This window comes from Elephantulus edwardii, unplaced genomic scaffold (assembly GCF_000299155.1).
Source record: "Elephantulus edwardii isolate Elephantulus edwardi_28Jun2011 unplaced genomic scaffold, EleEdw1.0 scaffold00113, whole genome shotgun sequence".
NCBI classification, from domain to species: domain Eukaryota; kingdom Metazoa; phylum Chordata; class Mammalia; order Macroscelidea; family Macroscelididae; genus Elephantulus; species Elephantulus edwardii.
Window position 1 is genome coordinate 8110646 of NW_006399863.1, and position 22418 is coordinate 8133063.

At 45.1% G+C, this 22418-nt stretch overlaps 1 protein-coding gene across 4 annotated transcripts in view; it reads right to left on the reverse strand.

Moving 5' to 3' along the window:
- CACNA1D (calcium channel, voltage-dependent, L type, alpha 1D subunit) overlaps nucleotides 1-22418 on the reverse strand; it is a 416410-nt gene that overhangs the window by 24779 nt on the left and 369213 nt on the right. For 2 of the 4 annotated variants that reach the window (XM_006892226.1, XM_006892225.1), the window contains 10 exons: nucleotides 20349-20393; nucleotides 19803-19931; nucleotides 17444-17509; nucleotides 16371-16462; nucleotides 15329-15488; nucleotides 14431-14558; nucleotides 14178-14274; nucleotides 8747-8849; nucleotides 7040-7141; nucleotides 1587-1717 (listed from right to left, as the gene is read on the reverse strand). In XM_006892226.1, the coding sequence (XP_006892288.1) occupies nucleotides 1587-1717; nucleotides 7040-7141; nucleotides 8747-8849; nucleotides 14178-14274; nucleotides 14431-14558; nucleotides 15329-15488; nucleotides 16371-16462; nucleotides 17444-17509; nucleotides 19803-19931; nucleotides 20349-20393 (1053 nt within the window). The remainder of the gene's footprint in view (nucleotides 1-1586; nucleotides 1718-7039; nucleotides 7142-8746; nucleotides 8850-14177; nucleotides 14275-14430; nucleotides 14559-15328; nucleotides 15489-16370; nucleotides 16463-17443; nucleotides 17510-19802; nucleotides 19932-20348; nucleotides 20394-22418) is intronic. The other 2 variants (XM_006892228.1, XM_006892227.1) reach the window with 1 other exon arrangement.

Here is a 22418-nt window from a genome sequence, read left to right on the forward strand (position 1 = left end):
ATACTCAATCTTTTCCATTTGCTGTTTCTATGGCCAGCTGTGAAGTGGAATTCATGAGACCTGTCACTTTACCAACTGGATTAACCAGTTACAAAGGAGCTTTACTCACAACTTCCAAAACTGAGCTATTTAACTGGTCTGTCATCTACTGAGCTCCCTCTAGACTAGATGATCAGAGAGGGAAAGACTGGAGACGGTCTTCAGATTTGGTGACTATCCTTCCCTCCATATATGCATCTGTCTGGGTATAGGAGGGGCTTCACTATGCATGAACAGTCCCTCTACTAACCCACTATATATACCCAAGCCCACACTCATTCATTCACTCACTCACTGTCACTCATAATCATGCCTCTTGCTCAGCAAGACTGCAGACAAGTCTCCCCTTTGGAAGTTTGTTGCCACCATTTTGAACAGAAAACAGTGCTGGGCATTATCTCTAGAAAAAAAGTGAAGAACTATTCCACCATGAGCCTTATCAATACTTATGAGGCCAGATTTAAGACATGTGGTGATAACAAGCACCTAAAGATAATTTTAGAGTAAATAAAGGGAAAAATGCTTTTATCATACTCATATTTAAAGCACTCTAGACAGCAGAGCTTGACTGCAGGGCTTTCAAAAAGGACGGTAGTTTCTAACAGCTTGCCAAGCTTTTTGTTCCCTTTTAAAGATACTAAGCACCTTTCCGCCCATGTCCCCTTCACCCAGAGCTCTCCATCAGCAGAACTCACAAAGCAGTGCCTTTCCCAGCCCCAATTCCTCCAGGACTCTAGTTTGGCTTTCTCCCACACACATACACTTGTTTCCCATCCTAGGGCGTGGGTATACTGATCTCAAGGGCTCACCTGGGACTCTACATCCCTTGAACGTACTAGCCCTGGTTACTACTATCTGTTCGCCAGAGCCATGCCCACACTAGAGAAGGCTGGGCCAGGTCCAGGGCCAGAGTGGGGACAAGGGACCAGAGGCCGGCCTGGGTTTGCACGAGAGCAGCACCTGCACAGCAGGCATCACAGCCATCAGGAGACAACACACGTACAGGACACACATCATGCACACGCACGCACACACAAAGTCCACACTAGGAGGTGATGGATGTTACTGAAATGGGCCAAAAAACTGACAAGCAGTGGGGTAAGAAACAAACAGAAACAAAACGAAGCACTTGTGTTTGGATGGAAAGCCGTTCGCTTACTGGCAGTTAGGACCAGTAAGCTCAGGGTGGAGGGAAAGCAGGGCCCTTTCTGCAGCAGCCGACTGAGGGTTTCTGCCTGGAGGATGCTGCCTCCAGGGAGGCCTGGAGGAGAAGGGGACGAACACTGGCTTTCCGCCTGCAGGGATGTGCCTGCTGGGGCTGTCCTGGGGGCCCTGCCACACGGGGCTGGTAGCTGAGAGAGCAAGGAGATGCAGGCACTTACCTTGTCACCCAGAAATGGCTAGTCCACATTTTAGGGAGGGTGCAGTATCTCAGTTTAAACAAAATCCTCGTGGGTACTGCTCAATCATGAATAGTCAGTTCTCTAGTGTTTCAAATAAGCTTGCAAAATGGTTAGTGCAAAACAGAGAAACAAACGGTAATTCACCTGGAGGGCAATTGTGGTGTTCTTCGCTGGGTATTTTCCCACCAGTCCTTGTTCTTTCCGTTTCTTGAATTTCCTAAAGTAGTCCTGTATCAGGAAAGTGGCATAGAACTTCCCCACGGTTACCTCATCATCTAAACGGAGAGACCAGACAGAGCTCTCCCGCATCAGCACATTTGGACCAAGAGCCTACACTCGCTTCTGACTGGGAGCAGGGGTGGGCGGGAAAGTGCAGAGGCACTATGCTCTCAGCTTATGACACGGGACACTAAATCTAGCAAAAAAAAAAGCATGGTTTTGCAAAGCAGTTAAAGGCTCAAAATTAGTTAAATGAACTGCTACTCAAAATTGCAGAAAATGGTATACTTTAATGCATTCAGTTCAGCAGCATATTAGTAAAAGTTTGAAATGCTGTTGGTTAGTCACTTTAAAAATATTTACAAAACAAAAAAGGCTTCATGGGCCATATTTTCACCCCTGCATAGGGATTTGCATGTGTAATTACTATAAACACCATTGAGGGCAATTAACCATCCAAATCCCCATTGATAGAGACTTCAGAAAGGTTATATGTAAGCTCCTAAGGACAGGAAGACTCAAAGTTTAATTCTCACACAGCCCCTTTGCACTCTGCCAATAAACCATATACCATTTCTTGGTGTGCAATTCAGATTTGTTTGTTTCCTGCACTGCAGAGACAGTTCCAACTAACCTCAGAGTTGAGCTGGGATTATTTCTGTTGTGCTCAGAAACAAGAACTGATACGCGTGTGTGTTGTGAGGGAATCAGAACTCGGCTGGCAATTTCAGAGGTGATGCATGAGGCAGAACTGAGGCTCTGGCTGCCGCGTAGTACGCCACCTTGGACGGGATGTGTTCCCCTGGCTCTGCTCTCCCAAGGGTGCTCGCTGTGTGCTGAGGGGAAACTTAATGCTGGACCCACTGTCAGGCCCTACTGGGGGATGCTGACCATAAAGTGCACAAGCTGGGAGGAGAAATAGTCACTGATCTTTAAGACAACCAAACTCTGGCTAGGTGACCAGGGGCATGGTTTCAACCCCTGTTTCTGTTCTCATCTGTAAAATGAGTGATAGGAGTGAATTAGGAGCATCAGTGTGTCCAAATGGCTGTGATGAATCCATGAGAGAAGACACACAGAGCACTCGGCCACAGGCTTTGGCTCCCCTAAGGGCTGGGGGCTTGAGGACTGTGAGCTGCCACAGCCTAGGTTACTTCACAGCCTTAACTAGGGACCCTGGCATATGATGGCAGGTGGGGACACTGTGATCCACTGTTAAAATGCTAACAGAACCTTTGTGGTTTATTTAGTGTCCAGGAGCCTCCTGTTCGCTGTCCCCATCTGGAGATTGCTGGGTCACTCTGAGCTGCCTCTTCAACCTTCCTTGTCAGAATTTACTTGGTGCCACTATAGGGGAGGATGGTGCTGGCCTGGAGAAGTGTGTGACACTCCCTAAATGCAAAATGGGCTAGTCTTGGAATGGTACAGGGCCCATCAAGGTTCTATGTGGCAGGTAAAAAGCTGGTCATAGTCTCTGGCTAGTTTAATGATGCTGCTCCGTTCACAGGTAAGAAGATGAGAGGTGAACAGGCACCATCCAGGTCTTGAGGTCTCAGCACCAGCTTCATCTTGAGTATTTCCCAATTTGGGCCAGGGTGCATGTGGAAGGTCTTGTTATCTACCATCTACTATGGGCCATGTGCAGGTGCCAGGCCTGGCTCAGAGACCTCTTCACAACAGCTCTGAGATGGAGGCTCTGGGTTCTCCTTTTACAGAGAGAAAGAGGTGGAATCGCTTGCTTCAAACCATTTCACCTGGGGTCTACCCCCAGCAAGGCTTGTGTCTCCCTGCCTAGGATCTCCTCCACAGAACACCCTGAAGGACGGTGGCGCCCTGGCCATAAGAGCCATCCGCTTCCTTGGATCTACCTCTCCCAGAGTCCAAATCTCTCTCTCTCTCCCAGCTGCACACAGGACATGGACTAACTGCTGACCAACTGGCAGGCTCCAAGGAATCCAGATTCTTCATTGGCCTCACCACTGTCTTGCTCGGAGTCTAGGGTTCCATGTCCCCATCATGGGTCCTGACAAAGACCACTGGCTCTGCCTGCAGAAGACCCTAGGATGCTTCCAGCAAACAAAAGCCTAAGTATCCGTCTCTTCAGCCTGGATCTTGCTGTTCTCAAGGATTCATGGGCTCCTGAAGATGAGTCTTGGCTCTGCCTGGCCCAGGAAATGGCATAGAAGTGTACCTGGCACAGTGGGTTAAGCAGATTTTTGCCCAAGGGGTAGAGTCCAGGGCAGACTCAGGCCTACTCAGGGCTCTGCAGGCAAGATTCAAGTATCACTTGGTCATCTCCACTGAGATGCTGAGTTGAATGGGAGACTAAGTACTAGAAGGAGTTTTTAAGAAAAGGAAAACCCCAAACTATACAGTTGAATTGAAAACAAAGAACAAGAAGGAATGAATACTGTGAGGTGTACCTACTCAGGGGTAGTGAGAGGGCTAGAGGTGGAGTCAGCTCTATGCACTCCTCCAGGGCATGAGGGCAAAAGGGCCTTTCAGGGTCAAAGGCCCAAAGGCACAGAAAGGCTCTGGAGGAAGATCAAGGATGTCTAAAGGGATACAGGAGAAGACTGAGCAATGGGGGTGAGAACATGAGCAGAGGTTCAGAGACGGGAAATGAGACATCCCAGAACTGATGAGGGAGAGAGTGGTTATATTGTCCCCATGGCCCAAGGCCCTGGGAACCCTGAGAGGAGAGAAAGGCATGTCTGGACTCGTATACTCCACTGCTGAGGACTGCCTTGCTACCAAGCCCATGATGACCTCGGTGACACCTTAGATTCCATCCAAAACTTCCCACGAAAACCATTCTTCTCTGCTGTCTCTCCAGGGTCAGGAGGAAGCCCCTGAGACTCCACATCTGCGAGTCTAAAGGCCCAGGAAAAGCTGGCCTCACCCTCAGCCTACTGCTATAACCAGCTTCCTCAGTGCGGAACACTGAAGCCCTCAGCTTTGGGAGCTGCCCGTCTGTCTGCCCAGTGTTCTAAGTGTGCCATGAGGCTGGAAAAGTCAGGAACCAGCCATATACTGGTAGGGAGTTCTGGTGGTCTAGTGGGAAGAAACTGCGCTGCAAACCCAAAGACACACGCTTTCAATGCAGAAGCTGCTCCACAAGAGAAGGAAGGGCAATCTCCTCTGAGCAATTCACAGCCTCTGAAAAGCCACTGGAGGGTCAGCTGTGCTCAGTTCTGACTCAGAGGCACAACATCTACTGGAAGATACAAGAGGAGGAGACAAATGGCAAATGCCAGTTCCTAAAACCCTTCTCGCCTGCTCTTTCCGAGTCTGTTCAGCGATGCCTTAATGAACTCCTGTTCAATTTCCTCACTGTAACAGTGCTTATCTGAGAGTCACCAAAAATCATCACTTTACAAGGAACATAAATCCACAATGGATGACACTGAACTTCTGGAGCCTCTGTCTCCCACTGAGATCCTGTTTCTTTCTTCTTGGGTGTCATGGTCGGTCTGTCTGTCTGTCTCTCCGTGTGTGTGTGTGTGTGTGTGATTTTGGGACAGATTAACATCAGTTATAAGCTCCAATCCACTTTAAGAAATGTTGCAAAAGACAGATTCCATTAGTGAATATGGAAAGAGGAAGAATATCCTTCAGCAGGAATTTAGTTGATCAGCCTTTCAAAGGAAGAGTGTGCAGATGATGAGCCAAATTCTGGACTTTTTTTCCCCCTGGTGAAGTTAGAAGAAATGACATTTCACAACAATGAGGACAGCACTGTCCCAGATGAGGTCCGGGAGGATGGGCATTAGTGTGTGAGTTAGATCAGCGGGAATGGAGGTAGTGTTCAGAGAGCAATGAGGTACTGGGAGAAGGGACCAGGTCCTCAGACAGTGTGAGGAAGGATTACGCGACTGACACAGCCTGCCATTCTGAAGCATGCATCTGTATTTCGAGAAACATTGTTGGGGAATACAATCAGGAAGAGATAACTCTGATTCCATGCCACCACCCTAAAACAGAATTGCTTCAGAATATTCTCAAAGACTGAGAGCTGAAAGGAATGGAGGCTGCAGAAAAAGCTCAAGCAGATTGTTATAACAATTAAAAAAAAAGCAATTCTTGTCAGCCATGCGGACAGACACTTAGGTGTGCAGCTGAAAGGCAAAGGACTAAACCAAAAGGTCGTTTTAAATGTGCAGCATCAGTTCTCCCATGGAGAGCAGGGCTCTTGGTGTGGATTTTGGCTCGGTTTTGCTTCCCTTTTCTGGCCTCTTCCTGGACCACCTTTCCCAGCTTTGAGCTGGGGGGGGCCATGCCAGCAAAGAGTGGCTCCCTTCAGCAACAAAAGCTCAGACTGTTTCTCGCCTCATGCTGAGGAGCAGAGGGGGTGGCCAGCATGCTGCTCTCTCTGCCCCCCAAGAGCCAGGGGTTGTCACCTTCTCAGAGGGAGCAGCCTTGGCCACCGTCCTGGCCTGGGGTCCCGGAGTCAGCTTCCAGACCTCAGCCAGAGCCACCTCGGAAGCTGTAGGGGCAGTGACACTATAAAAATTGTGCTGGTTACAAAGCATACCCACTACTTATCATGGGCCCCAGGGAGAGCAGGGGCTAAAATACTGCCATGGTGGCACCGGGCAAACGGATTCTGCACCTTTAAAACTTGAAAAGAAAACAGTCAAAATGACCACCTCCACATCTAAATTCGTATGTATTTAAATAAAATAAAAGAATTATACACTATACATATATATATATACACTTATTATAAGTATATATATATATATATAAAAATCTGATAATAGTTTAGTCAGTTATTTTATGATAAATAACAAGAGGAATTAAACATGCCTGTTAGTACTGCCTCTACTTTAAATTTTACCTAAAGGATATTTTGCGTGTGTATAATCTATATGTATACATATATATATACATATACATATATGTATGTGGTTATAAATTCAGCTTTTTAAGAACATTTCTAAAACACCATTTACTAGAAATGATCTATTCTAAAAAGTTTTCAACAACAGATTGAAAGATAATTGGAAACTGATTTTAAATATTTCATTAGGATTGGAAAAATAAAATGCTGTCTTTTCCTTTCAAGAGCACAAGCTCATTATCTAACAATGCCTCTGATTTTTTTTTTTAATGCCTCTGATTTTGACAAGCAAATCCCACCCAAGCTGTCTAGGCCTTGGTCACTATCCCACATGAAGCCTTTCCTTTGTCTGGCATGCTATTCAGGTGACCTCAAATAATTACACAAAATCGCCAATGGGCTTTTTTTGGTTGTTGGCCATGATGCCCTAGCTAATCATAAAAGATGCCTCAGATACTCTCTGATCTTTCTGGAAACACTAGCATTAAAACCAACGTGCTGGCCAAGAACTACATAGCAAACAGAGTGCACTGACCTCCAGCTGGAGGGACAACTTGGTCGAGCAGTTTCATGCTGGTCTTCTTCCAGATTTTCTTTATCACAGCTCGAAGCTCTTCATTGGCTTGTTCCAGGTTCCCTGAACATTGCAGAAATAGAAAGGTAACTAGGAAGACAGATATGAGGATCCAATGGGGGTTGGGGGGTATGCGCAGAAGGGTGAGAATGGGCAGGGGGTAATCATAGGGTCGCACAATCTGATGGGTGGAGGGAGGGACAGGTAAAGGAAATGGGAAAGATCTGGTGTAAAAAAGATTACATAAGAACTCTGTAAGTAAACCAGTATAAAATAAAAATGTCTTTTTTTTTTAAATAGCATAGAAGGGAAAGGGAGCTTTGACTAGAAGAGCTCTGTCCATGGATCAGTGCACTGGCCTCTGATGGGCAACCCTCTCACCTGGCTCTCCCTAGTCAGGGTCATACTACTTTCTGAACTCAAGCCCTTCTAAAAGGTCAATCATTCTTTTAAGTAAATGCCTCACCTTGCAAATCAACACTGACTATAATCTGGCCCCAAAATACCCTCACACAGAGAAGATGTACTGTCCCCCACTGGATTCTAGCCTAGAAATCCATTTCCTTCTTCACTGTTGTTGTTAGGTGCCATTGAGTATAACGCATAGTGACCCTATGACCAATAGTTCTGAACCCTGTCCTATCCTGTGGTGCTGTCCGCATCACCTCTCACACACTCAAGCCCACTGCTTGCAGTCACACTGTCAAGTCATCTGGTTGAGCGTCTTCCTCTCCTTCACCTTCCCTCTACCTTTCTTCACTAGCTGCTCTAAATCCTGCCTCCATCCTTAAAAACGCAGCTCAAATATCAGTCAAATAACACTTTTCTGAATTCCTAGTGCACATTGTCATCTGATCTTTTATAATATGGGTTGATGTTTCACAGCCACATACTTTGTTTTCTCAACTCACATGTCAGAATATGTGACTTGCGTGCCTTCCCCATCACTTAATGCCAGGGTAGAGAAGAGCACATCACAAGAAGTGCATGCTGGGTAGGCCTAAAGACAGTGGCTTTTCTGGATAGAGTCACCCTGAGCCCCTCCCTGGACCCAGCGCTGTCACCTCATCCTCTAGAATTAGTTTTCTTGTGGTCTTGTTCCCTCTTTCCTCTATCATCACAACTCCAATGGCTGTTCTTGTTTTACTAGGATTTCCTCAGGCCTAATAGGTCTTTATTCTCATCTGGTCTTTGACCTGAGAAGACACTCATCCCAAGAGCATTTCTCAGGTTCCAACTCCAAGCTAAACACCATAAGGACTTTCCTCACATCTTCTCTCATCTCATCTCATCTCATCTCTAGGACTTGACTTGATGTAGATATGTTTATTTCTTTTTCTAATAGAGAAAGAGACTATAGTTCAGAACAATGACAGCTGGAATAAATTTACTTGTGGTGGCTTTGCCTCTCCCCTGGTATTTCATCTGTTCCTTCTGCTTTGTAGTAAGTGTTGGTGTGAGTGACCACAGAACTTTTCAGGACAATAAGGCTCACAACAGAAGAATGGGATGAAGGACAGAGGCAGGTACAACCAGCAACCAATTTCAGTACACTCACTGTCCCCTAGCCCAGGCCTTCCTGCTTGACAAAAAAAGGCTGAGATGGGAGAATGCAAGGCAAGGGGGCATACCATGTCCCCCCTCTTCTTCCCTCCATGGAAAGCTTACCCTCAGTCTTGATTTTAAGGGCAGTTCGAACCAAGGCAAACAGGGTTGCATTAAACATGACTGTCCCATCACTGTTGAGAGGCATGTTCATGGCAACCAGTCTCTGGAAATAGAAAAACAAATGCTGATATTTAAAAAAATTTCCATTTTTTAAAATGAGGTAAACTTCACCTAACATAAAATTTGCCATTCGTACTATTTTAAAGAGTAATTCGGCACCTTTTAGTACACTCATAGTGCTATAAAACCATCATCTCTAGTCCCAGAACATGTTCATCTTCCCAACAAGAAATCCCTGTGTGAGCAGTCATATTCCATTCTCCTTGTTTCTGTGCTCTGCCTTTTAGAGATTTCTCTATTCATTATATCTCATCTAAATGGAATCGTACTAGATGTGGCTTTTTGCATCTTTCACTTAATAAGCTTTCACGATACCTTCAAGCATGTAGAATATACTAATCCTTCCTTATTAGGGCTCAATAAGATTCCATTGTATGGAGGAACAGTTTGCTCATCGCTCATCAGTTGGCTGATGAACATTTGGGTCTTTATATCTGTGCACATGTTTTTATCCAAACACATCTCTTCCATTCTCTGGGTAAATGCTTAGGGGGAGAACCCTTGTGTGATATGGTGAGTTTGGGTTTAAGTTTCTGTGGCTATCAAAACTATCAAAGTGTTTCCACAGTGGTTGCCCCATTTACATTCATACAAACAACATATAAGGGTTATTGTTTGACCACTGCCTTGTCATACTTGTTATTTTCCTCTGTCTGTTTTGAATGGAAACTCTAATGGTTCTATGAAGTCCTAGCAGAATGGTGGTAACATGTTGGGCTGCCATTTGAAAAGTCAGTGGTTAGCAGCCTCTGGTTATTCACTGGAAAAAAAATCAGGCAGTCTTCTCTTTTAAGGGAAGCCAATGGAGGGTCACCCTGAGAAGGACTCCTATGAAGAAGTGTTGGTGTTCATGGATCACTGTGGCTGAGATTTGCATTTCCTGCTCGACAAGTGACAGCAAGTATCTCTTTATGTGTTTGTTGTCCGTTTGTAGGTCTTCTGTGGAGAAATGTCAGTTCTACTCCTTTGCCCTTTTTTTATGTGGTTTATTTGTCTTTTTTTGTGTTGAGCTGTAAGAGTTTGAAGCATAGTTTGCAAATATCTTACTCTGAGGTTGCCTTTAATTTTCTTGACAGTGTCCTTATCACATTAAAAAATTTAATTATGAAGAAGTCCAACGGATTGATTTTTTTTGTGCTTTTGGTGTCAAAGCTTAAAAAATGAATGATCATAAAGAGGGATAGCTGTGTTTCATTTTAAGAGTTTTAAATGCCGAAGAGTTTTTATTGAATTTAATTTTTGCATATGGCATGATGTAAAAGTAAAAAATTATTATTTTCCATGTAGATATAATTTTTTACATAACTCCAGCATATTTTTGTTCCTTATTAATATTTTTATCAACAATATACATTGTGTTTTATACATGTACACTGTGTTCCATGTAGTCTTTCATTTACATCTAATTTTCAACATAATTTTTAAGAGAGATTATTCTTTCTCCATTGAATAGTCTTAGGCAGCAACTGAAAATAGTTAAGTAGGTTTCTGGACTCTCAATTCTATTTAATTGACACCTATTTTGATGCCAGTTCTTTGTTTTGGTTATTATAGCTTAGTACTGTGTACTGAAATTGAGAGACAGAAGTCTTTCTACTTCCCCTCCCCCCAATCCTCAAGGATTGTTTGGTCATCCAAAACTATATATTTCCCTATAAATTTTTGGATTAGATTTTTTTGTTTATGCAAAAAGACAGCTGATATTCTGGTGAGAATTACAGTACTCTGTAGCTTACTGTACAAAGTATTGCCATTTTATAAATATTAAATATTCCAATCTTGCTGAAGATCATCCAAAAATGACTGGGACAGTATATCGACAGAGAACTACCAGAAGTGCAAGCTGGGTGTACAAGAAGCCATGGTGCTAGGGACATTGTAGCCAATGTCAGATGGATCTTGGCTGAAAGAAGAGAGTACCAGAGGAACATCTAACTGTGTTTAACTGACAATGTAAAGGCATTTGACTGTGTGGATAACAACAAATTGTGGCTAATCTTGAGAAGAATGGAAATCCCAGAACAGTCATGCTCATGTGAAACCTGTACTTGTATCAGGAAGTACATGTCAGAACAAAGCAAGGAAACATTACATGGTTCAAATTTAAGAAAGGGTGTGTCAGAGATGTATACTGTCCCCATACCTTCTTAATCTATATGTAGAACAGATCATCTGGAAGGCTCGACTTCAGGAGAAATGTGGTATCAGAATTGGAGGAAGACTCAGAAATAACCTGTGGCATTTCAATCTGTATGTGGAACAGATCATTTGGGAAGCTGGACTTTATGAGTAGCAGCTGGGTATCAGGATTTGAAGATGACTCATCAATTAACCTGCGTTATGCAGATGTACAACCTTGCCTGCCAAAACTGAGGAGGAACTGAAGCATTTGCTGTTGAAGGTCAAGGACTGTAATCTTCAATATGGATTGAAGCTTAACATCAAACAGAAAAAGATTCTCACCACTGGGCCAACTGGCAGCAGCACCATGATGGACGGAGAAGAGACTGAAGTTGTTAGCAAACTTCAACTTACTTGGCTCCACAATCAATACTCTTGGCACTAGTAGCCAGGAAATAAAAATATGAATTGCACTGAGGATATCTGCTGTCAGGGATCTCTCCAAAGTGCTAAAGAGCAATGAAGTTAGTCTAGAGATTAAGGTGTGTCTGATCCAGGCCATGGTCTGCTCAATTACATGCTATGCATCAGAGAGTTGGACAATGACTAAGGATGACAGAAGAACTGATGCCTTTGAGTTGTGGTGCTGGAGAAGGGTAATGAACATACCATGAAGCACCAGCAGAACAAATAGATCTGTCTTGGAGAGAAACCAAGTTTCTCCTTGGAAGCAAGGGTTTTGAAGTTCCGTCTCACTCACATACTATGGGTATGTTACCAGGAGGGACCAGACCTTAGAGAAGGACATCATGCTTGGAAGGGTGGAAAGTCAGCACAGGAGAGGAAGACCCTAGATGAGATTGATTGACACAATAACTGGGATAATGGGGAAGGTGTGTCAGAGACAGTGAAATTAGCTCAGAATAGGGCAGGTTTCAGAGCTATTGTGCATAGGGTTGCTATGAGTCGCAGGTGACTTAAAAGCACAAAATAACAAGAAAAACAGCAATAACCCATGCATGTGAATTTCACACTTATTTTGGTCTCCCTTCATTTCTTTCAGCTGTGTTCTATAAATCCCAGTGTATAAGCCTTTCACATCCTGGTTACTGATTCCCAATATTTTAGCCTTTCTGGTACAGGGTCTAGAATTTGTTCTCTCTGAGCACTTGTTTTTAATCCATCCACTGTTCTTTCTGACACAGCACATGTTCCTTGAGGAACTTTCTCTCAGGTAAGGCCACTGCCAAGTGTTCTGAATGAATCTATGTGTTTTCTCTGAGTAGTTGGTCTTCTAGAGAAATATGCATTTTCTCTGCTTCTCTTATGTATCTTCTGGTCCTTCTAATATCAGCAATAAAATCCAGAGAGAACTGTGGTGAGTTTTTAACGTCTCAGGCCCTAGTTGCCTCATCTTTAAATGCCTCCCTCATAAACCCAAATGAGTCTCACAACTTTTAAAAGATCTCACAGCACCGATTCAGTACAACACATTGTTTTTAGTTTTGGGCTCTTTTTTTTTTTTAGGTTAAAAGAAAAGATTTATTTGAAAAGCTACATCACGAAGATTAGGGCAGGCCTCTCCAGAAGTAGGGGTGGAAAAAGGCCTATATTATTAATATTTTTACTATTAAACAGGTTAAAACACTTTCTTTTTAACCTGTTGGTTGACAGAGTTTCCAAAGAAAAGGAGATATTCTCCCCACTTCCTTATTGATGAAATAGACTAGAATCTTCCATTCTCACATCTGCTCTCACCTAAATGCCTAGTCCTATCGCCAAGTATCCTTGACAGGAGAACCAGCTTAAGCAGCCAGAATGCCCAGAGTGCTCAGCAAAACAGGCCATTCTGCTGTGAGGACACTCAGATCCTCTACCTCACAGAATAGAATTACAAGCACAAGAAGACATCAGACCGGATATTACTGGAGACTGTCTTGCACATGAAAAAAGAGAGAGAAAAGGTTGATATTGAGGATTTTATGAAACAGGCAACTTTCCATGGCTGATTCTTTGTACCCATATCTAGACTTTGGTATTGGGAAGAAGCAGAGAGCAGAAACTCTGTGGACTTGCCAACAAGATTCTTCAGGCAAGGAACAGTAAGTTTGGTTTGGTTTCTCGGAATGTTCAGAGTTTATTTCAGACTTGTTCTGTTACCTTGGGTTCTGTCTGGAGCTGATCCCAGATCATAAAACCCCTATCCCTGGGATCCTCCTGTGCTGTACAGACAACTAATAAAGTTCTCCTTTAAAAAGGGGGATTCTTTTCAGTTGCTGCAAGTAACCCAAGACAGTTCACTGTGAACTGTATGGGAAAAAAACTACACAAAACCCCAAATGCCCTACACCCAACAAAAACAACCTGAAACAGTTCCCATCAGGATGGCCAAAGAACAGAAATGGCCGGCGTGGGAGGTGTGGACGCTCAGCGAAGCCACAGCCTGAGGCACAGCTCCCCCTGTAAAGGAAAGTCCCTGGAACCAATGGTTGTCACAAAGCTCCTGCAGCAACAGGGTCAAGAGAACCAGGGCACCACCGAGGACACCACCACCAAGCAAGGAACTTCTCACTTGTCCCTGCCCTCCCGCCACCAAATGTTCCCTTCTGCTTCCCAAGTGTATCTGTACATTTCCATTTACATGTCTGTCCTCACTTCCACTGGCTTCATTCAGGCTCTTGATATTTCACACTCTGGTGTCCTGGTTAGTATCATTGCTCCTGCTCTACTTTGACCTCATCCACAGAGTCTGCTTTCTCGTGGAAATCTTCTTGCATTATTTGCCACTATCTCCTCATTTTCCAGGAGACTCAGCATGGTTCAGTATGTGCTTGCGAGCCTCTGCTACTTCCCCTTGTTTTCTAGCCATGACAATGACTCATGATTTCCATCTGCTATGACGTCTAGGCTCCATCTCCATCTCTGGGCTCCCTTCTTGACCAATTCCCACTGGACTGACTCAACCATCACTTTACCAACCCAATGGCTTATCACTGCCATTCTCAGTGGTGGCTGACGTGGCATCCCAAGAGGTATAAATCTAAAGAGTTCCTAAAGGCATGAACCCCTTATGGTTCACTTCTGCATGCTCAGCGCTTGAAAGGGGCTTCACAAGCGTTACTTAGGAAATGCTCGTGGACAAAGCAGTGAGGCCTGGGCAGGCCGGGAGGCAGGCGCGTGGGATGCTTACCTTGCATGCCACTCTGTGAGGGCATAACTTCCCAAACCCCAGGGGAGGTTGGATGCGCCGGAGCAGTGTGACCACGTCAAGGTGTTTTATCCTTCCCCTGGAGGCAGAGCACAGTGTAAGGTCCAGGGTGGCATTGGTTGAACTGAGCGTTCAGTCCACTCTCTCCGACCCACCACCCTCTCCACACCCCCGACCTCTGAAAATGCAGTCAATATCCCCAGACCTGAGCCAGATGGAATGTGAGTCAACCTACTTTGCCTCAGGGTCATATTCGGACCATATTCGCTTGAATTCATCTAAATGGTGAGGTCCCAGAATCGACCAGTCCCGGGTCAGATAATCGAAGTTGTCCATGATGACAGCCACAAACAGGTTGATGATCTGAAAAAGCACATGAAAGAAGGAAGGTGCTCCAGCTGCGGCAGGGAAAACCAGGGGCGGGGAGGGCAGGGCTGTGTTCTGTGTTCAGAAGTGACTCACAGCTGAGCCTAAATCAGTAAATCGCAGCAAATCGCATGGGAGGAGATCGCCCATCTTTCTCCCATGGAGCAGCTGGTGGATTACAGTTGTATGCCTTTGGGCGGGCAGGCCAACGCCTTCTCACTAAGCCACCAGAGCCTGCTAGCAATTCCTTCCTAAGACTGTGAGCATAAAATCTCTAAACTCATTTCTTCAAGACAGGTTGTCAAATTCTTCCTACAGTGTTTTTGTAAAACATTCCGGGAGAATGCTAAGAAAAGGACCAGCGTCTAGTTTCCCAAAATAACTTGTAGGGACTAATCACCGGCTTTCTGAAGTACAACACAGATTTCTAATTTCATTGTTATAACTCTCACTCTTAAGAGCTTGCTAATACTGCGCTGGTAAATTCAGTTGCTTGTTTTTATTTATTTTTTTTAATGAACCAGTAGCCCTAAGAAGCTAGAGTGGTAATTATCCCAAACTGGATTATCCCAGTCTCTGTCTTATGTTGAAGATGGTATAGGCACAGGCCTGATTAAGTAAAAATCTCCAACTGCACAATAAAACTTAGAGTGCTCAGGATCAGAAAATACCTCACAGCAATCGAAAGGGCAGTGTCATTTGGTCAAAGCCTCAAATATTGTACAAACATCTCAAAGTTGAGAGGGGGACAGATTCTGATCACTCACCAGAAATGCACAGAGCATATAAAAGCTGATGAAATAGACAATAGCAAAGTTGCTCCCACACGTGTACTCCTCCCCGGGGCTGTAGTCCGACTCCGGGTCACAGAGCTTCCCAGGGAGGCAGGCAAGCATGATCTCCTGCCAGGCCTCCCCGGTGGCACACCTTTAATAGACACAAAAGGAAAGACTGTCATATGGGACAGAAGGCTTTTGGATTCTGACCTAGGGAAAACAATTCTTAATTAGAGCAGCACCACAGTAATTTTTGAACCAGTCCGAATTAATGAAAATCTGAAATCCCTACTTATTTTCACATGTAAAGTAGTTCAGTCACTGAGAATGTTGCTATGACTTCCTTCAATTTTGCACAATCATTTGAAAACAACATGCCAATTTTTTTTTTTCGGATCAATGGGTGTTTGTTTTTGCAGCTTCTCTTTTTAAAAATACATGTTATAATTTGTAACCATTACAAATTATTTTTAAGGACCCATAGCTGACAACCTGATTCAACTTTATTGAAAAGCAAGAGATGAAAACTATCTAACTTGCACACAATTTTGTTACTCAGTGACTAAAATCATTACATTTTGCTCTACAATTTCTTAGAGTTCTTTTACTAGGATAAACTGGTGTTAAAAATAATCTAATAAAATCTGAAATTGTTTAAAGTATGATGTTCCCCACTGAACCTGTTGCCTGTCCCTGCACAAACCTCTTTTCTTGAGTGTTGGCAAAGGCTCCCATGCATAACCATATAGCCCACAATTTCTTGTGAATCTGCCAACTCTCCAAAGGAGAATGTACATCCTTGAAGCCGGCTGTAATCATCACAGCAGTTTTAAGAATAGAAGGAAATTCTTTGGAGACTGTAAAGTTAGTGTCTCTTCACGAATACCAAATCATCCGTGAACATAAAGCGAACACAGTCAAGTGGGAGAAGCCTGCCTCTGCTACTATGGACAGGCGAGGCTGCCCCAGAGCCAGGGTTGGAGAGGACCCTACCCATCCCATTGTCAGCAGGGACTCTGTCCTGGGCTCCTACCTGAAGAGAAGCAGAACCGCCTGTGGAAATGTCTGGAAGTTGTTGTTTCTGTTGATCTGGTTGTTATCTCTCATGGCGACTTTCCCAAACATCTGTGGGGAGAAATTACAGGGAATTACTTACATATGTATTTAAAATAGACAAAATAAAACATTGATTCTGACTCCGTGCGACCCTCTAGGGCAAAGCAGAACTGCCCACAGAGTTTCCCAGGCTGTAAATCTTAACAGATGCAGACTGCCGGATCCTCCTCCTCCAAGAAGTGGTTGGTGGGTTCAAATGTCAACCTTCTGATTAGCAGTCATGGGCTTAAAATTCGCATGCATTTTCTCATGCATTGTGTTTCAGAACATAAACCAACATAAATCACCATTGGACCTTGTCTATTATTACCCTGCCTTTTCACCTAAGTCCTTCCCATTTCCCACCCTCCGTCCCTCCACTCACCAAACTGTGCAACCCTGTGGTTTCGCCCCAACCCATCCTCACTTCTCTGCTCCTACCCCTTCCCTCCTTAGGTTCCCATACATGCTTTACTAGTTATCCTTCCACTCTTACAGTAACAGTCTTATGCAGCATTTGTCCTTTTAAGACTGAGTCATTCAGCCTAATGCTCTTTAGTTGTATGAAACACAGTATGAATGAGGAATAGTGTGAAACACAGAGTATACAAACTTTGTAAGCAAACCAATAAAAAACAGTAAAAAAAGGAAAGTAATAAACTGAAACCAAAAAACCCTTACATGCAAATTTAGAACTAAGGCTTTCCCATGATGCCTGGCACTTCATTTCATCCTGCAAAGCTGCTTTCCTCCACTTCCCCATCTTCTTAAAGTACCTTTCCTGAGCCTGCGTCTCTCCCTCCCACCCCTGGAATGAGTGCTTTCTTGAGGGGCTCTCTCCTGAGGGGCTTACTCCTGAGGAGCCACATCCTTCTCAGCTCTGTATCTGCTCAAAGAGTTTGGTTTAAAACTCATGACCTCATCCTCCCACTTCCCTTTGCCAAGGTACCCTCACCACAGCTATGGGCTGCTGGGAAAGGGGGCCCTGCAGGCAGGCTGGCTGGGGCTTACCTGCATGCCAATGACCGCGTAGATGAAGAAGAGCATGGCTATGAGAAGGGCGACATAGGGCAGGGCCTGCAAGGGAGAAGATGCACGGCTGGCAGCGGCCCGTGACAGGTGGGGGCCGGCTGCGCAGACGCTCATGTGTGCCCTCAAATGCATTGTTTTTCTTTTCCATGTGTTATATCGAAAAGATACTGAGAGTGAGGTGGTGCGTGTACTTCTGAGTAAGAACTGACCTACAGCTGATTCTTCAGAGGGTTTTCAGAGGTAGCTAATCACATAGGAAGAGATCACCCATCTTTCTCCTGCAGGACAGCTAATGGATTTGAACCACATGCCATTGAGGTTGCAGCGCAGCTCCTTACCACTAAGCCACCAGAGCTTCCTCTGGTGAGGAAGAAGTTTTAAAATCCCTTTTCTTAACATTGTAGGGCAATTCTTTCCAGCCTAGAGCACACCATCCAGGCGCACACTCAGTGTCATGAAGCCACAGTCAGGATTGTTGACTACACACAGTGCTGCATCTCCAAGAAGTTCTCCCCCAGCTTACTGAAGTTTAAGGCTATGCTGGGTTCCACTGAGATTTTATCCCAACCTAGTAAACCACCACTGAACACTGCATGTTTCAATCACTTCCACTTCCTCTCCTGAGTATGGATTTAGTACAGGGAATACAGCAAAAGGACATCTGTACACAGAATCACTTGGCTCTTATCAAGGGATTTAGTCAGAGTGAGGCCTCCAGGGTTAGAAATACTGGGTTGAAGGGGAGGAACCACTTTCTGGCTCTTACTGTAGAATGCAAAATGCTTTTCTTCAAATGCACAACTTCTAAAAGAACCATGAAGTTGCAGGACTGGACCAGAGAAGAGCATAGGCTCCATGCCTAGGGCCTTTCTCTTTAGCAATACCACATCCAGGTGTTTGTCCGATCAGAAGCCAATCCTTTAATTCTTTATCTGTAATCTAATGCTGGATTTGTTCTTTACTCCACTGTATGTGATGGAAAAAAACATCCATATGAATAGAGGTGGCCACACCGTTAGGCTGAATTCTAATCCCACAAGCTTGAAGCATCTACCTTATCTACTATCTGAGGCCGTTGTTAGAAATCCAGTGGCTAACAAGTTATACCACATCCTGACCTGTACCAGCTGTGGATCTGGGGTCGCCAGCCTAGGCCACTGTAGTACCAGCTTCCCCAGCGGCTGGACTGGTCAATGGAATCCCATTGGTCTGTCCACAACATAATTACAGGCACTTTTTTCCTAGGTTATTTCATGCTTAAGGATGTCTTGGGATTACCTGGGTCTTATGAATTGCCATTTTGTGAGATGAATGTCTTAACCTATAGTGACCAAATTCTTTAAAAAGCTTAATAATTTCTTATAAAGTCAGAATGACATTATAGACATAAGCATGATTTCATTCAATTCCTATCAGGGTTCATGCCTAAGTGTTGGTACTTTGTGATTAACAGCCATCTGCTTTGATCGCTCAACACTGATCCAGACCCACGCCCGAGGTTCCCATGGAGCTGTGCCATCCTCAGAGCTGCAGGCCTGGCCCTTCCCACCTCAGTGTCCTCTAACTGGGCTTACCATTTTCCCTAAGTTCATGGATCTGCTCCCTCCCTCCCTCCCTCCACATGCCATCCATTTTCTTCTTTGCTGGCTGAAATCTTCTCATTGTGTAAAAATATACATTGGGAAGTTAACAGCAGTAAGCTCAGCAGAAGTAGGTGGGAGTCCACATCCTTTCCCACCTGAGGTTCACACTAAAAGGTGTGGGAGAAGCTGGGTTCCACTCAGGAGCAGAGCAGAACAAGGCCTCACCAGCATGAAGCATCAAAGGTGAGGAGCAAACCTGATTTGAGCTTTAATGTTCTGAACTTTACAGTCCTTTCAGACATCAGACAACCCAGAGCACTGATCTGGATAAAAGGTCTCTGGTTGTTTACAGAAAGAGGATTGCTGCAGTCCTGTGAGAAGCCATGCTAGAGAGCGGTGGTTAGACTGCGGCTAAGGGGGTCTGGCAGTGCCCGTCAGGCATCACCACTCATCGCTGGCATCCCGGGAAGAATGAGCCCAGAGGCTCCACTCCTCTCTTGGAAAATGCTGCTGAGCTCCCGGATTTGTGCCAGCTCTGCTCTTTCTTTTATTTCCTTTAGAAAAGGAACCTGCTGTTATCTGCCCAAGTAATGCTGGGTCCTGGCTCTCAGCATTCCACATTCTCCAAAGACCTACCTATGTCTTCACGGGGCTCTCGGATACTAGAGGGAGGCTGGATCTCCCAGAATGAGATAATCAGTGACTTATACATGATCTTCACAGACAAAAACAGAGGCCATGGGCCCAGCTCTTACCTGAAAGGACTTAATAAAAGTCCACAGCAATGTCCGGATGCCTTCGCCCCTGCTGAGAAGTTTCACCAATCGCATCACTCGGAAAAGACGGAAAAAGGTGATGGAGATTCTATTGCTCTCTTCAGAGTTCTGAAGGGTTATCATGGAGAGGTCAAACCCAATGGAAAGTAGAACATGCAACACTTTCAGAAAAAACAGCAACAGATGCAAAGGTGACAGAGGTAAGAATTGAAGATGTGTTTCTAGGGCCTTTTCACCTTAAAAAGCATGATATGAAAGGAAAAGTTACATGCTAACAACACAGGGCTCGGAAAACTGTGTCCACACAGCACATGCATGTCCACGTGTTCTACTGTGTTAAGAGGAGAACGCTGGGCTGGCCGAGAGACCTGGACACTGATGATGAATGCAAAACCACGGCAGACACTATTCTGGAAGGACGGTCATGGAGAATACAGAAAAACCAGCGAAGAAACTCGACATGGTCAAATAATAATAATAATAAACTCGAGGAAAAGGCCCTGGGGACCAGTCAACTGATCTTACCCCAGGTGCAGCAGTTGGGACAGGGACATTTTCACTTTCAGTTGGCTTGAAGAAATCAAAGATTGAAAAAAGGCATTAATGAACTGGGAAGGAGGTACTTGTTTGGGGGGACAGTCTACTCATTTAAAGAGAAATGTGGTTAATGTCTTAGGACAACACACCTGCTCCCTCCCTGAGAAGCTGCCAGGGGTGCTGTGTGGGGCTGGACTGGCAGGCAAGCAGCCACTGGCACAGGTACAGGCTTGCCACTTTCTAATCATACCCAAGGACATGATGTCCCAAGCCTGGCAGAGGTGGTCGTTGTTAGGTGCCATCAAGTTGACTACAACTCATCACGACCCTCTGAACTACAGATTTGACGCCCGCCCAATCAGCTGATGAACAGCACTGATGGACACTGATAAGCCATTCTGCTGCCAGGCCTCAGTTTCTCCTGAAGACAGAGATGCAGAGTCTGACTCCGCTCCTCACAGGGGGGATCAGCTCCCCTCACACTGTCAGGTTTGGGGTCCCTGGTGCTAATTGGTACTGATGCAGTCCATCCAAGGCCCTCAGCAATAAGGCAAGCAAAGCTACATCTGCCTGCTGGCCACAAACTTCCCTGGCCACTCTCTGTTCCCATCAGACTCAGTGCCTGGCCAGAGTGTCCAGTGATACCTTCTCTGGCCTTGAAATTCAGTAAAGCTATTAGGAATCCAAGACAAACAGATTCTGACACTTAGACAGGAGTCTCTACTTCACCTGGGACTCTCAGCAAGTGGACTCTGCAGGGGCTTGTTAAAGCCCAGGGTCACTACTTGAGTTCTCCTTTTCTGTGGTGTCACCTCACAGCAAATAACACCTTTATAGAGGGACAGAATTTAAAATATGAAACCAGTTTTCCAAAGTCCCTTTTGTCTCTTGCTCCATCTGCCTAAAGGATTCACACTGAGGCTTTATTCTTGCTTGCATGGCTAGAGTGTCAGGGTTTGTGTACAAAGCACACCCTTGGTAGCCTAGAGGCCAGGGGATGGGCATTACGACAGGACACTCCACAGCGGGACTTCAGGTGTGCCTGATTTGTGCTGAACCTACTCAGGGTGTTAGGACGGCTGCTGGGCTTGCTGTCTAGTCCGGCCCATGCTCCTCCTGCAAGTCCCTCTCTGTCCTGCTCCAAGTCTGAGACCACCCGCCAGCCCTTCATTAGTGTGTGTGAACAAACGCCTGTTGCCAGCTTCACTCTTGTGTGTATCTCTTTTTCAATTGATCTTTGAAGTCTGACAAATCACGGCCTGGAAACTCCAAACCATGAATATCATCGTATTTAAAAAAGTGAAAAGGAGGAAGAGGAAGAGGAGGAGACAGCATCTGAGAAGGACTGAGGCAGCACAACATGCAAGAGAGGAGACAGCAAACAGCACACCAAGCTGTGTGCGCCCAGTGTGGCCCGTGACGCCTCCTTCACCCCCACACCGCGTGGGGCTGGGAAGTCTGCTTAGGTCAGGACACTGCTGGCAGCATTGGGGGACTGTGCCAGATGCCAGAATATCTTACAGACTGGAAAGGCCCTAAAGAAGGCTTTGTCCAAACTACAAATGCCAATCAGACAAAAAGGCAGGCTCGATGTGGGCTGTGCGCTGAAACCACATGGGGCTCTTTAACAAAATGGAATGCCCAGTGGGATGAGCTTAGGAACTAGCAATTTCAAATGCTCCCAAGTGATTCTAATGTTATCACCAGAGCTGAGAAGAGTCATCACAGGCCAGGGCTAAGCCAGCCCAGTCTTCAACTGGTCACTTAAGCCAGCTGGTTGTTTCCTTTAAGTCTGGGTGGTCCTCCAGAGTGAGAACATTAGAAAGCCCCACTCATCTTCTTTTGGAACTAGGGAAGGTCCAGTGTTCACAGGGAATCTGCAGACTGGAAAGAGATGAGACTTGAGCCCATCTGCCTTACAAGAGATGGAGGTGGCTTAGAAACAAAGGGAAACTGGTGAAGGTCAGAAATGCAGCACCAATGAAATGACATTCAGCTGGAACCTTGAGATCAACAGCTTCCTGTCTGTAACTGCAGGACAACCTCAGAGGGCAGAAG